This window comes from Pseudophryne corroboree, chromosome 4, assembly GCF_028390025.1.
Source record: "Pseudophryne corroboree isolate aPseCor3 chromosome 4, aPseCor3.hap2, whole genome shotgun sequence".
Lineage (NCBI taxonomy): Eukaryota > Metazoa > Chordata > Amphibia > Anura > Myobatrachidae > Pseudophryne > Pseudophryne corroboree.
Window position 1 is genome coordinate 83611708 of NC_086447.1, and position 12557 is coordinate 83624264.

The following is a 12557-nucleotide window of genomic DNA, read 5'->3' on the forward strand; positions in this document are numbered from 1 at the left end:
CAGTGCTTGCACGTGATTCTCCGCCCACCGAAGAATCTTTGTGGCTTCCGCCATTGCCATCCTGATTCTTGTGCCGCCCTGGCGGTTTACATGGGCGACCGCCGTGATGTTGTCTGACTGAATCAGCACTGGTCGGTTTCGAAGCAGGGGCTCTGCTTGACTCAGGGCGTTGTAAATGGCCCTTAGTTCCAGTATATTTATGTGTAGAGAAGTCTCCAGACTTGACCACAGCCCTTGGAAGTTTCTTCCCTGAGTGACTGCCCCCCATCCTCGGAGGCTTGCATCCGTGGTCACCAGGACCCAGTCCTGTATGCCGAACCTGCGGCCCTCGAGAAGGTGAGCACTCTGCAGCCACAACAGAAGAGACACCCTGGCCCTTGGGGACAGGGTGATCAGCCGATGCATCTGAAGATGCGATCCGGACCACTTGTCCAACAGATCCCACTGAAAGATCCTTGCATGGAACCTGCCGAAGGGAATGGCTTCGTATGAAGCCACCATCTTTCCCAGGACTCGCGTGCAGTGATGCACCGATACCTGTTTTGGTTTCAGGAGGTCCCTGACCAGAGATGCTAATTCCTGGGCCTTCTCCACCGGGAGAAACACCTTCTTCTGTTCTGTGTCCAGAATCATGCCCAGGAAAAGCAGACGCGTCGTAGGAATCAGCTGCGACTTTGGAACATTCAGAATCCAGCCGTGCTGTTGCAACACTTCCTGAGAGAGTGCTACGCTGATCAACAACTGCTCTCTGGACCTCGCCTTTATGAGGAGATCGTCCAAGTACGGGATAACTATAACTCCCTTCTTCCGAAGGAGTATCATCATTTCGGCCATTACCTTGGTAAATATCCTCGGTGCCGTGGACAGGCCAAACGGCAACGTCTGGAACTGGTAATGACAGTCCTGTACCACAAACCTGAGGTACTCCTGGTGAAGTGGGTAAATGGGGACATGCAAGTAAGCATCCTTGATGTCCAGCAACACCATAAAATCCCCCTCTTCCAGGCTTGCAATAACCGCTCTGAGCGATTCCATTTTGAACTTGAATTTCTTTATATAAGTGTTCAAGGATTTTAAATTCAGAATGGGTCTCACCGAACCGTCCGGTTTCGGTACCACAAACATTGTGGAATAGTAACCCCTTCCCTGTTGAAGGAGGGGGACCCTGATAATCACTTGCTGGAGGTACAGCTTGTGAATTGCCACCAGTACTACCTCCCTTTCCATGGGGGAAGCTGGCAAGGCTGATTTGAGGTAACGGCGGGGGGGAGTCGCTTCGAATTCCAGCTTGTATCCCTGAGATACAATTTGTACAGCCCAGAGATCCACCTGTGAGCGAACCCACTGGTTGCTGAAGTTTCGGAGACGCGCCCCCACCGCACCTGGCTCCGCCTGTGGAGCCCCAACGTCATGCGGTGGACTTAGTGGAAGCAGGGGAGGACTTTTGTTCCTGGGAACTGGCTGCATGGTGCAGCTTCTTACCTCTACCCCTGCCTCTGGCAAGAAAGGATGCGCCCCTGACCCTCTTGCCTTTCTGAGAACGAAAGGACTGCATTTGATAATACGGTGCTTTCTTAGGCTGTGAGGAAACCTGAGGCAAGAAAGTCGACTTTCCAGCTGTCGCTGTGGACACGAGGTCCGATAGACCATCCCCAAACAATTCCTCACCCTTATAAAGCAAAACCTCCATGTGTTTTTTAGAATCAGCATCTCCTGTCCATTGCCGAGTCCATAAGACCCTCCTGGCAGAAATGGACATAGCATTAATTCTAGAGCCCAGCAGGCAAATGTCCCTCTGAGCATCCCGCATATATAAGACGACGTCTTTTATATGGCCCCGGGTTAGCAAAACAGTATCCCTGTCGAGGGAATCTATGTCGTCTGACAGAGTATCTGTCCATGCTGCTACAGCACTACACATCCAGGCTGAAGCAATAGCAGGTCTCAGTAGAGTACCAGAGTGTGTATACACTGACTTCAGGATAGCTTCCTGCTTTCTATCCGCAGGCTCATTTAGGGCGGCCGTATCCTGAGCGACACTTTTCAGCATGCGTTTAAGACGCTGTTAGGAAAGATCACTCAAAACATAGTAAGACTATAAAAATAAAATAACAAAAAGCTTAGGGCTGCCTTGACAGCAGCCCTGTGACCATGGTCCGGCTCCTGCCGCACCAAACAAAAAACTGATTTGACTGAGTCAGTGGGCGGGATTATATGGAGGAGCCCCGATGCATCCTGGGAAGCCAGAAAGCTCATGACTATTTGGTGCCATTTCCGCTGTCGCTCCGGCATATCCCAATGTTATCCTGTGGATAACCTGTGGATCCAGCCGAAGAAAACGCAGGCGTGGCTGGGCGAACGCTGGGCGGGTGTGTGATGTCAAATCCGGATTTGAATAGTCTGAATTGATTGCAAGCGCTGAGTAGGTTTTGAGCTACTCTGAAACTACACAAAAAAAATTTGTAGCCGCTCTGCGATACAACCGTTCGCACTTCCGCTAAGCTAAAATACACTCCCAGTGGGCGGCGGCATAGCGTTTGCACGGCTGTTAAAAACTGCTAGCGAGCGATCAACTTGGAATGACCCCCATTGCCCCATGTCTCCAAATATGCACATTCCCCCTGACTATAGGTAAAGTATATGTAGTATTTACTTACACAGAGGGACTGATATGAGCGGCATGCAAACTAGCCGCAGCTGCATTGCGTGCTTGTAAATAGCCGTCGACTTCCATCTGTGTTCAGCGTAAGTCATATCTACAGAAGTGTCCACATACACCTATCCTCAAATCGCGCCAAATAGCACCGTTTAGCACGCCATGGATATTCCAACTTAGCCGCACCAAAACACCAATTCTAAGTACCTAGTACATTATAAACTAACTAGTTAAAAGGCTGTCAGAATGACGGATACCAGAGCTGGATGATAGGAGGGTGGAGGGGGGAGAGGGGGATTATGCTACTCACACAGGAGCTGCCATGGTTTCTGGAAGTCCTGCTGCTGGGGGCCGGGGCTCTGTCATGCTGAGGGTGTAGCATTAGCCTTTTATATAGATGCTGTATATCTGTAATGGACAGGCTATAATGATGCTGCATTATATACACCAATACTGGCACGTGAAAGATCACCAGTCCCCGCACAGCTCTCGGCCAGTCTGGGGGTACAGGACACCAGTAGCTAAAAGCCACCAGCAGCTGGCCGGAGAGTACTGGGCATGGCCTATGCAGGGTGTGGAGGGGTGAGCACAGGACCCCGCCCCTCCGTTGGTGCGCAGTATATATAAAGCAGCTGAGCCGGTTATCTGCTTCCTCCTCACCCGCGTCATCTGCAGCCCCAGAACCGACCCCTCCTCCTCCCGACCCCCACACTGCTCACCCGACACAGAGTCTCATCTCATCCTGCCAGACTGATTCACCTTCTCCCCCCGCCGTGTCTCCGGTGCGAAACCGACTGGTGGTTCATGCATCTGTTTCCTGGTTACTGCTGCTACTTGTTGCTGAGTCCTGGGATAGCAAGTAACCTGCGGTTGTATCATAGAATATGCAGGAGGGGGGGAGCAGAGTATGCGGTATATTGCAAAATCATCATCTGATTCCGGATGAAGGTTGAATAAAACCGAAACGTTGAAGTCAGTCCGGTCATTTATCAAGGAGACCATGAGTGCCAGCTAATGTAAGGAGAGTGCGTATCAATTCCAAAGGAGGGCACCCAGCAGGCTGTTTGTTTCACACAGGAGTGCCCAGTGCATGTACTGTTTGTGTATATATATATATATATATATATATATATATAAATACAGCAGCAGCCGGCACTCCAGTAATAATTTCCAACGCGCTCAGGTGCCAAACCAAACAAAAAATAAAGTTCCAACAAAGAATGGCACTCAGAGACAAAATTGCAGCAAAAGACTATTCATTTCCAAAGTCAACGTTTCGAGGCACAAAGCCTCGTCGTCAGGACATACAGCAACAGTATATATATATATATATATGTGTGTAATACTATAGTAAAAATCTGCATCTCTCTGCACTGCACTTTCTCCCCAGTGCTTATCTACCCCAACCCCTCTCTCTTTCTCCCCCAGTCCCTATCTGCCCCTACCCTCTCTCTCCAACTCCCAGTCCCAATCAGCCACTACGTCCACACTTTCTCCCCAGCCCCCTCTCTCCATATGCAGTATGGTAAGGAGACTGTAACATCTCCCTGCAGTATCACTTTCACTTTAGGAGTCATCTGGTCTGTGGGGCGGCCTCTAGTGGCCACTGGCGCACATAACAGCGGTGAGGAGCAGCCTTAGCCTTTATGTAGGATTAAGCTGAGAAAAAAGTAACACAGACTAGGGTAATAAGGCAAAAGACATGTCTGATAAGAGTGACCCGTGCCATGCATCGTTATGCTTAATCTGTGACTTTATACCAGCTCCTTTGTAGATGCAGCCACAGTGTGTGCAGTCTGGAACCCGGCACCGTCGCCTCACAGCACCAAAGGGCGGACAGTGCTGGAAGTATGGTCAGATTTCTATTACTATTGTATTATAACTTGTGATTAGGCCGTAATGCCCCACTTTTTGTAAAACGACGAACTTTTTACACAGTGGACTATTTGCACCAGTTGTGCTTTGCATCTAATATTGTCGCCGTTATAAATTTCAGGGTCAAAACTGCATAGACTTGGCATCTTAAATAAGACTCTGTAATTATGAACAATGGGCCTGATTCATTTTTGTAAGCAAAGCAAAAAAGCAAGCAACTGGGCAAAACCATGCTGCACTGTGGGTGGGGCAGATGTAACATGTGCCGAGAGACTTCGATTTGGGTGGGCTATATTGTTTCTGTGCAGTGTAAATACTGGCCCACGCGTCAGACAAGCTTTATTTTTACAATGTAATTTAGATTTCAGTTTGAACACACCCCACCCAAATCTAACTCTAAGCGACAGTGTAACGGATGATGCAATTTTATCCTCTACCTTTTTCCTTTTCCTCTGTTTTGCCTTTGCAGACTCTGGTGTTTGTGCCCCATTACCGAGAGGTCCTGTCTGGTTCTTGCCCATATGCTGTGCTCCGGCTGATGGAGGCGTTGGCGTAGCAGGCGGGGTGTTCTCTGGGGTGTCTGGATTACTCTTCAATGGCTGAGCTTGGAAAAGAGGCTTTTAGAACAAGACACTTTGCATTATTACCTAGTACAGTAATAAGAGACACTTAGCAGATAGACAGACACTGCATATGTGCATTACCTCACACGGATTATGGGTTTGTATGTAGGTAGCAGTCATGGCGTGGGAGAATGGGTCGCTGCTCTTCGGAGACATGTCTTGTTTCACGAGAAGAGCCAAATCCACTAACTGGAATCAGAAACGTTCGGGGTAGATTACACCACTGGATACCTTACTTAGGGGGCCTATTTACTATGACTTGGACGGAGGTGACATGGCAGTTAGGAGCTGATTGGCTGGGACCTTATCTCTATCGACTTTATCTCCATACAAGGCTTAGTAAATAGACCCCTTAGAAGCATGAATAAGTAGTCAGTAGGATTCATCATTTGCTGCTAGGTAATATAACCCATAAGAACCTGGTACATTAATAGTCAGCCATCCATTTCTAGTAAATCACATTAGTGCTCAGACAGCCAAATGCAAGAGAAACTGTTGTGTATGAGAATAATATGACCCTGAAACTTCTTCAAACAACAACATGTGCGTCCTACATGAGTAAATGGCCGATAACGCTTAGATGGGGCGGAAAGCTAAAAATAGGAAGTAGTAGAATTCCCCTTTACATCTGCAGTGTCATCATGCAGGTTTGGATGAAGTCCAATATTTTACTCATTGGGGTCTATTCAAGAAGCAGTGAAAAGAGTGGAGAAGTGAGTCAGTGGAGAAGTTGCCCCTGGCAACCAATCAGCTGCTCCGTACAATTGTATAGTATGCAAATTATAAAGGTTACTTCAATGCTGATTGGTTGCCATGGGCAACTTCTCCACCAGCTCATTTCACCACACTTTTCACTGCTTCATGAATAGACCCCCATTGACCCCAATGCACCTCAATCCTCCTCTTCTGTGGGTCCAGGCCTCACATATTTAACCCCTACACTATACAGCCTTACTTTAGTTCAATCAATTTGATCTTGACAGGAAAAAAAAGCACAGACCACTCATCTGACAGATTTAGGTGTCTATGTATTAAGCCTTGGAGAGAGAGAGAATGCAGATAGAGATAAAGTACCAACCAACCAGCTCCTAATTGTAATTTCTCAAACACAATCTGTAACACGACAGGAGCTGATTGGCTGGCATTTTATCTCCGTCCATATTATCTATCTCCGAGGCTTGGTACATGGACCCCTAAGTTGGGTATAAATATAAATTATAATTGTATATACTTGTTATAGATGTTGTTTACTGCAGTGATCCCAGGCTTTGGTACACATATTATATATATATTAATGTCCTCACTGGGGACTGCTTATAATGGGGAAATCGGAACATTTTATTCCTAGTGTATATCCGTTCAGTACTTTTGTTAGACAATGGAATTGGCTGAAGATTCACTTACCTGAGCCACAATTTCGTAGGCCAGATATGAGAGAATCTCCATGGCAACCGCGTTGGGTTTGATCTCCATGCTGCTACAGTCCAACCAGTCCCGGAATTTGGAGGCCTTTTTTGCTGTTGAATACATACAAACAGTCAGATACACATTTTATCAGCAGATTCTTTTATATGTAAGAAGCTGAGTGGGAAGCGGTGGCACGTTCAATCCATACATTATTACTGTATGTACCACTATATCCAATATCCTTATAAACCGATAAACTGAATGGGATAATCCATAATGTATCCAAGATTCCTGGCTAGGACCTAATGGGCTCTGAGGGGCCAGGATTTTACAAATACATAATAACAACATATTTTATGTGGGTTTTGTTTTGGTGGAAAACCCATTTGTTAGAACTGAAGGGTTCTGGTAAAACGCTTCAACCTCCATGAGGAAACTACCATCTAGGACAAAGCATCAAGACAGTCCTACTCATAAAGATCCAGGAGACCCTACTGGACTCCTTTTCCACCCTAGCGCCATCACCAGGTGTTATTAGATTGATTGATTGATTTCCTAACAGATGGGCTCTTTATAACATTTACCAAAGTTTTAGGAGCCCTTATGTGTGGGCAGGACTTACTGTATGACGTTGGGAATACTCTGTGTCTCGAGTCAAAGACTGCCCCAAATACCCCTTACTGTACATCTATATCCTAGTGACCTGACTTTTGACTGAATTACAGCAGTGATTAATTAAGCATTTTGTCTCACACGTGTATAAGTCTCTGCAGTGTAAATGAACGCAACAATAAAAAACATTTACAGCCTCACAGAGCAGGTGTGAAGTACACTATTCATCTTAATTGGGTGTTAGCATCCCGTGCCGCGTCTGGGCCACTTAATGCCGGCCCCATTAAACCAGCAGCCTAAGCTGATGCAAGGCGATGTCATTCAATGGCACAGGGCAACTGCCGTCTTGTTTAGGATGATCAATGTAGATATAACATTGATGATTAATGATGATATTATGAATATCTATTCTCCACACAGGCATTAGGCAATGAGGAGGACAATACAACAAACAGGCAGCCAGAAGGGGAGGTGAGACAATGGGCAGCTAGAAGGGGAGGTGAGACAACGTGCAGTCAGAAGGGGAGGTGAGACAACGTGCAGCCAGATGGGGAGGTGAGACAACGGGCAGCCAGAAAGAGAGGTGAGACAACGGGCAGCCAGAAGGGGAGGTGAGACAACGTGCAGCCAGAAGGGGAGGTGAGACAATGGGCAGCCAGAAAGGGAGGTGAGACAACGGGCAGTCAGAAGGGGAGGTGAGACAACGGGCAGCCAGAAGGGGAGGTGAGACAACGGGCAGTCAGAAGGGAAGGTGAGACAACGGGCAGTCAGAAGGGAAGGTGAGACAACGGGCAGCCAGAAAGGGAGGTGAGACAACGGGCAGTCAGAAGGGGAGGTGAGACAACGGGCAGCCAGAAAGGGAGGTGAGACAACGGGCAGCCAGTAGGGGAGGTGAGACAACGTGCAGTCAGAAGGGGAGGTGAGACAACGTGCAGTCAGAAGGGGCGGTGAGACAACGTGCAGCCAGAAGGGGTGGTGAGACAACGTGCAGCCAGAAAGGGAGGTGAGACAACGGGCAGGTGAGACAACGTGCAGTCAGAAGGGGAGGTGAGACAACGTGCAGTCAGAAGGGGAGGTGAGACAACGGGCAGTCAGAAGGGGAGGTGAGACAACGTGCAGCCAGAAGGGGAGGTGAGCCAATGGGCAGCCAGAAAGGGAGGTGAGACAACGGGCAGTCAGAAGGGGAGGTGAGACAACGTGCAGCCAGAAGGGGTGGTGAGACAACGGGCAGTCAGAAGGGGAGGTGAGACAACGGGCAGCCAGAAGGGGAGGTGAGACAATGGGCAGCCAGAAGGGTTGGTGAGACAACGGGCAGCCAGAAGGGGAGGTGAGACAATGGGCAGCCAGAAGGGTTGGTGAGACAACGGGCAGCCAGAAGGGGTGGTGAGACAACGGGCAGCCAGAAGGGGTGGTGAGACAACGGGCAGCCAGAAGGGGTGGTGAGACAACGTGCAGCCAGAAGGGGAGGTGAGACAATGGGCAGCCAGAAGGGGTGGTGAGACAACGGGCAGCCAGAAGGGGTGGTGAGACAACGGGCAGCCAGAAGGGGTGGTGAGACAACGGGCAGCCAGAAGGGGTGGTGAGACAATGGGCAGCCAGAAGGGGAGGTGAGACAACGGGCAGTCAGAAGGGGAGGTGAGACAACGGGCAGCCAGAAGGGGAGGTGAGACAATGGGCAGCCAGAAGGGTTGGTGAGACAACGGGCAGCCAGAAGGGGAGGTGAGACAATGGGCAGCCAGAAGGGTTGGTGAGACAACGGGCAGCCAGAAGGGGTGGTGAGACAACGGGCAGCCAGAAGGGGTGGTGAGACAACGGGCAGCCAGAAGGGGTGGTGAGACAACGGGCAGCCAGAAAGGGTGAGAAATGTAAACCACAATGCAGCTACAGTGAAAATGTTGACATTAAACACATCAACACTTTTTATGGAAGAACTTTATTTTTATATAGACAAAATTTTACACATGTACCCACTAGAGCTAAGACTCGAGGGGTGGCAGCTAACCCGAACAGTGACCCTGATACTTACCTTCAGGATGTCGGCAGTTGGTGTTTTCCTGCGCCTGAATTCCGAGTGGTGTCAGGATTCCGGCGTCGGTAACATAACCGTCGGCATCCTGACTGCCGAGATACTAACTGCATCTCCTATATATAACCTTATTCTGTACATGAGCAGGCTGCCCAATGCTGAGAATACCATAGACTGTAGGACAAATCTGGCACAGTGATACAATGATAGAGGAGTGCTTACCTGGGCTCTTATAGAGCCTACTAATAATTAAAAAAAAACAATACACAAATTAAAATGTATTCTAAAAAGTACATTTTATAATACAACAATATTGGGAAGTTCTACTGGACTTCTGCAACAGTAATCCTCCTGGGAGCTGCCCCCCACGCTTACCCATTGGACCTCCCCTCCAGGACACAGCAGTGGAGAGGTCCTAAAATAGACTAGAGGAACACTATAACCAGTGCTGTGTGGGTGTGGCCAGTGCCATGTGGGTGTGATCTGTGCTGTGTGGGTGTGGCCAGTGCCATGTGGGTGTGATCTGTGCTGTGTGGGTGTGGCCAGTGCCATGTGGGTGTGTAAATGATCAGCCCACTGCCTCCCTAAAAACACAAACATTGGTGAATTTTGGGATCTATTCATAGAGCGGTGAAAAGCCCCGTTTCGCTGAAAAGCTCCTGATGTCTCCAGCAGTGCCCCCCGCACTGTGCCTCAAACGCTACCCCATACTACAGGGAGAGTGATTCACTCTATGTTTTTGTATTTACCATCGGATTCGCGATCTCAGGATGGCATAAGGAGGCACCTGAAGGCCTCCCTATTTTTACCGCCCCCTTCTGTGATGCCTGGCCAACCATACACTGAGCACTACACTGGTTGAGAGCGGCGTGCCAGTGTATGTATGTGTATATATATATATATATATATATATATATATATATATATATATACACACACACACATATACACACACACATATATATATATATATATATATATACACACACATATATATATATACACATATATATATATATATATAGTTAGTGAGTGTGATTGCTGCCCCTGATGCCGGCTCAATCTGCCCCCCACCCCCGCTGTGCCCTGTATGGAGGTGACCCAGCATATTACGGGTCACCTCAGTGTGCTGATTACCTGCTACCGGCACACTCTGCTCTCCACCCCCGCCCTGCACGGGGATATGTCGCGCACTTCAGACTTCTCAGTGCCGGTGCTCCTGACCTCCCCAAGGCTGGTTCCCTCTGTCCCCACCCCCAATTTGTCCTGAAGTGGTCCTGCATTTGCCTGTATAATTTTTGGAAATTCCATCCTACTGGCGGCATAGCTACATGACTAGACCCCTTTGTGAGAACTCTAGGAATACAATTTGAATGCTTATGATTTATGGCCGGCTGTGTGGACAACTAGGGAGTTGGTCCTCATTATACTGCCATGATGATGGGTCTATTCCTATGTGGAGGCCTGCAGCTGAAGCTCCATCTGCCCCATTGTTAGTCTGGCCTTGAGCTATATACACACACATCTCCTTGTTAATCAACAGAAATCTACTGTACTAACTAGTGATGAGCGGGTTTGGTTCCTCGGAATCCGAACCCCCCGAACTTCACCCATTTTACACGGTTCCGAGGCAGACTCGGATCTTCCCGCCTTGCTCGGTTAACCCGAGCGTGCCCAAACGTCACCATCCCACTGTCGGATTCTCGCAAAATTTGTATTCTATATAAGGAGCTGCGCGTCGCCACCATTTTCACTCGTGCATTGGAGATGATAGGAAGAGGACGTGCAGTGTTCTCTCAGTTTCTGTGTTCAGTGTGCTGCAAATATCTGTGCTCACTGTGCTGCAAATATCTGTGCTCAGTGTGCTTGCAAATATCTGTGCTCAGTGTGCTGAAAATATCTACGTTCTCTGCCTGAAAAACGCTCCATATCTGTGCTGCATTGTAGTATATAGTAGGAGGCCAGTGCAGAATTTTGCTGACCACCAGTATTATATAGCAGTACAGTACAGTAGTCCACTGCTCTACCTACCTCTGTGTCGTCAAGTATACTATCCATCCATACCTGTGCTGCATTTTCGTTGTGCACAGTATTATATAGTAGGAGGACAGTGCAGAATATTGCTGACCATCAGTATATATATAGCAGTACGGTACAGTAGTCCACTGCTCTACCTACCTCTGTGTCGTCAAGTATACTATCCATCCATACCTGTGCTGCATTTTAGTTGTGCGCAGTATTATATAGTAGGAGGACAGTGCAGAATTTTGCTGACCACCAGTATATATATAGCAGTACGGTACAGTAGTCCACTGCTCTACCTACCTCTATGTCGTCAAGTATACTATCCATCCATACCTGTGCTGCATTAGAGTTGTGCACAGTATTATATAGTAGGAGGACAGTGCAGAATTTTGCTGACCTCCAGTATATATATATATATATATATAGCAGTACGGTACAGTAGTCCACTACTCTACCTACCTCTGTGTCGTCAAGTATACTATCCATCCATACCTGTGCTGCATTTTAGTTGTGCGCAGTATATATAGTAGGAGGACAGTGCAGAATTTTGCTGACCACCAGTATACATATATAGCAGTACGGTACAGTAGGCCATTGCTATTGATATATTACAGGTTGAGTATCCCATATCCATATATTCCGAAATACGGAATTTTTTGAGTGAGAGTGAGATAGTGAAACTTTGTTTTCTGATGGCTCAATGTACACAAACTTTGTTTAATACACAGAGTTATTAAAAATATTGGATTAAATTACCTTCAGGCTATGTGTATAAGGTGTATATGAAACATAAATGAATTGTGTGAATGTACACACACTTTGTTTAATGCACAAAGTTATTAAAAATAATGGCTAAAATGACCTTCAGGCTGTGTGTATAAGGTGTATATGAAACATAAATGCATTCTGTGCTTAGACTTAGGTCCCATCGCGATGATATCTCATTATGGTATGCAATTATTCCAAAATACGGAAAAATAAGATTTTACTTACCGATAAATCTATTTCTCGTAGTCCGTAGTGGATGCTGGGACTCCGTCAGGACCATGGGGATTAGCGGCTCCGCAGGAGACAGGGCACAAAAATAAAAGCTTTAGGACTAGGTGGTGTGCACTGGCTCCTCCCCCTATGACCCTCCTCCAAGCCTCAGTTAGGATACTGTGCCCGGACGAGCGTACACAATAAGGAAGGATTTTGAATCCCGGGTAAGACTCATACCAGCCACACCAATCACACCGTACAACTTGTGATCTGAACCCAGTTAACAGTATGACAAACGTAGGAGCCTCTGAACAGACGGCTCACAACAATAACAACCCGATTTTTTTGTAAC

At 47.6% G+C, this 12557-nt stretch overlaps 1 protein-coding gene across 4 annotated transcripts in view; it reads right to left on the minus strand.

Moving 5' to 3' along the window:
* Positions 1-12557, minus strand: part of SUPT3H (SPT3 homolog, SAGA and STAGA complex component) — a 476044-nt gene that overhangs the window by 146287 nt on the left and 317200 nt on the right. For all 4 annotated transcript variants that reach the window (XM_063915212.1, XM_063915210.1, XM_063915213.1 and 1 more), the window contains 3 exons: positions 6559-6671; positions 5236-5343; positions 4969-5148 (listed from right to left, as the gene is read on the minus strand). In XM_063915212.1, the coding sequence (XP_063771282.1) occupies positions 4969-5148; positions 5236-5343; positions 6559-6671 (401 nt within the window). The remainder of the gene's footprint in view (positions 1-4968; positions 5149-5235; positions 5344-6558; positions 6672-12557) is intronic.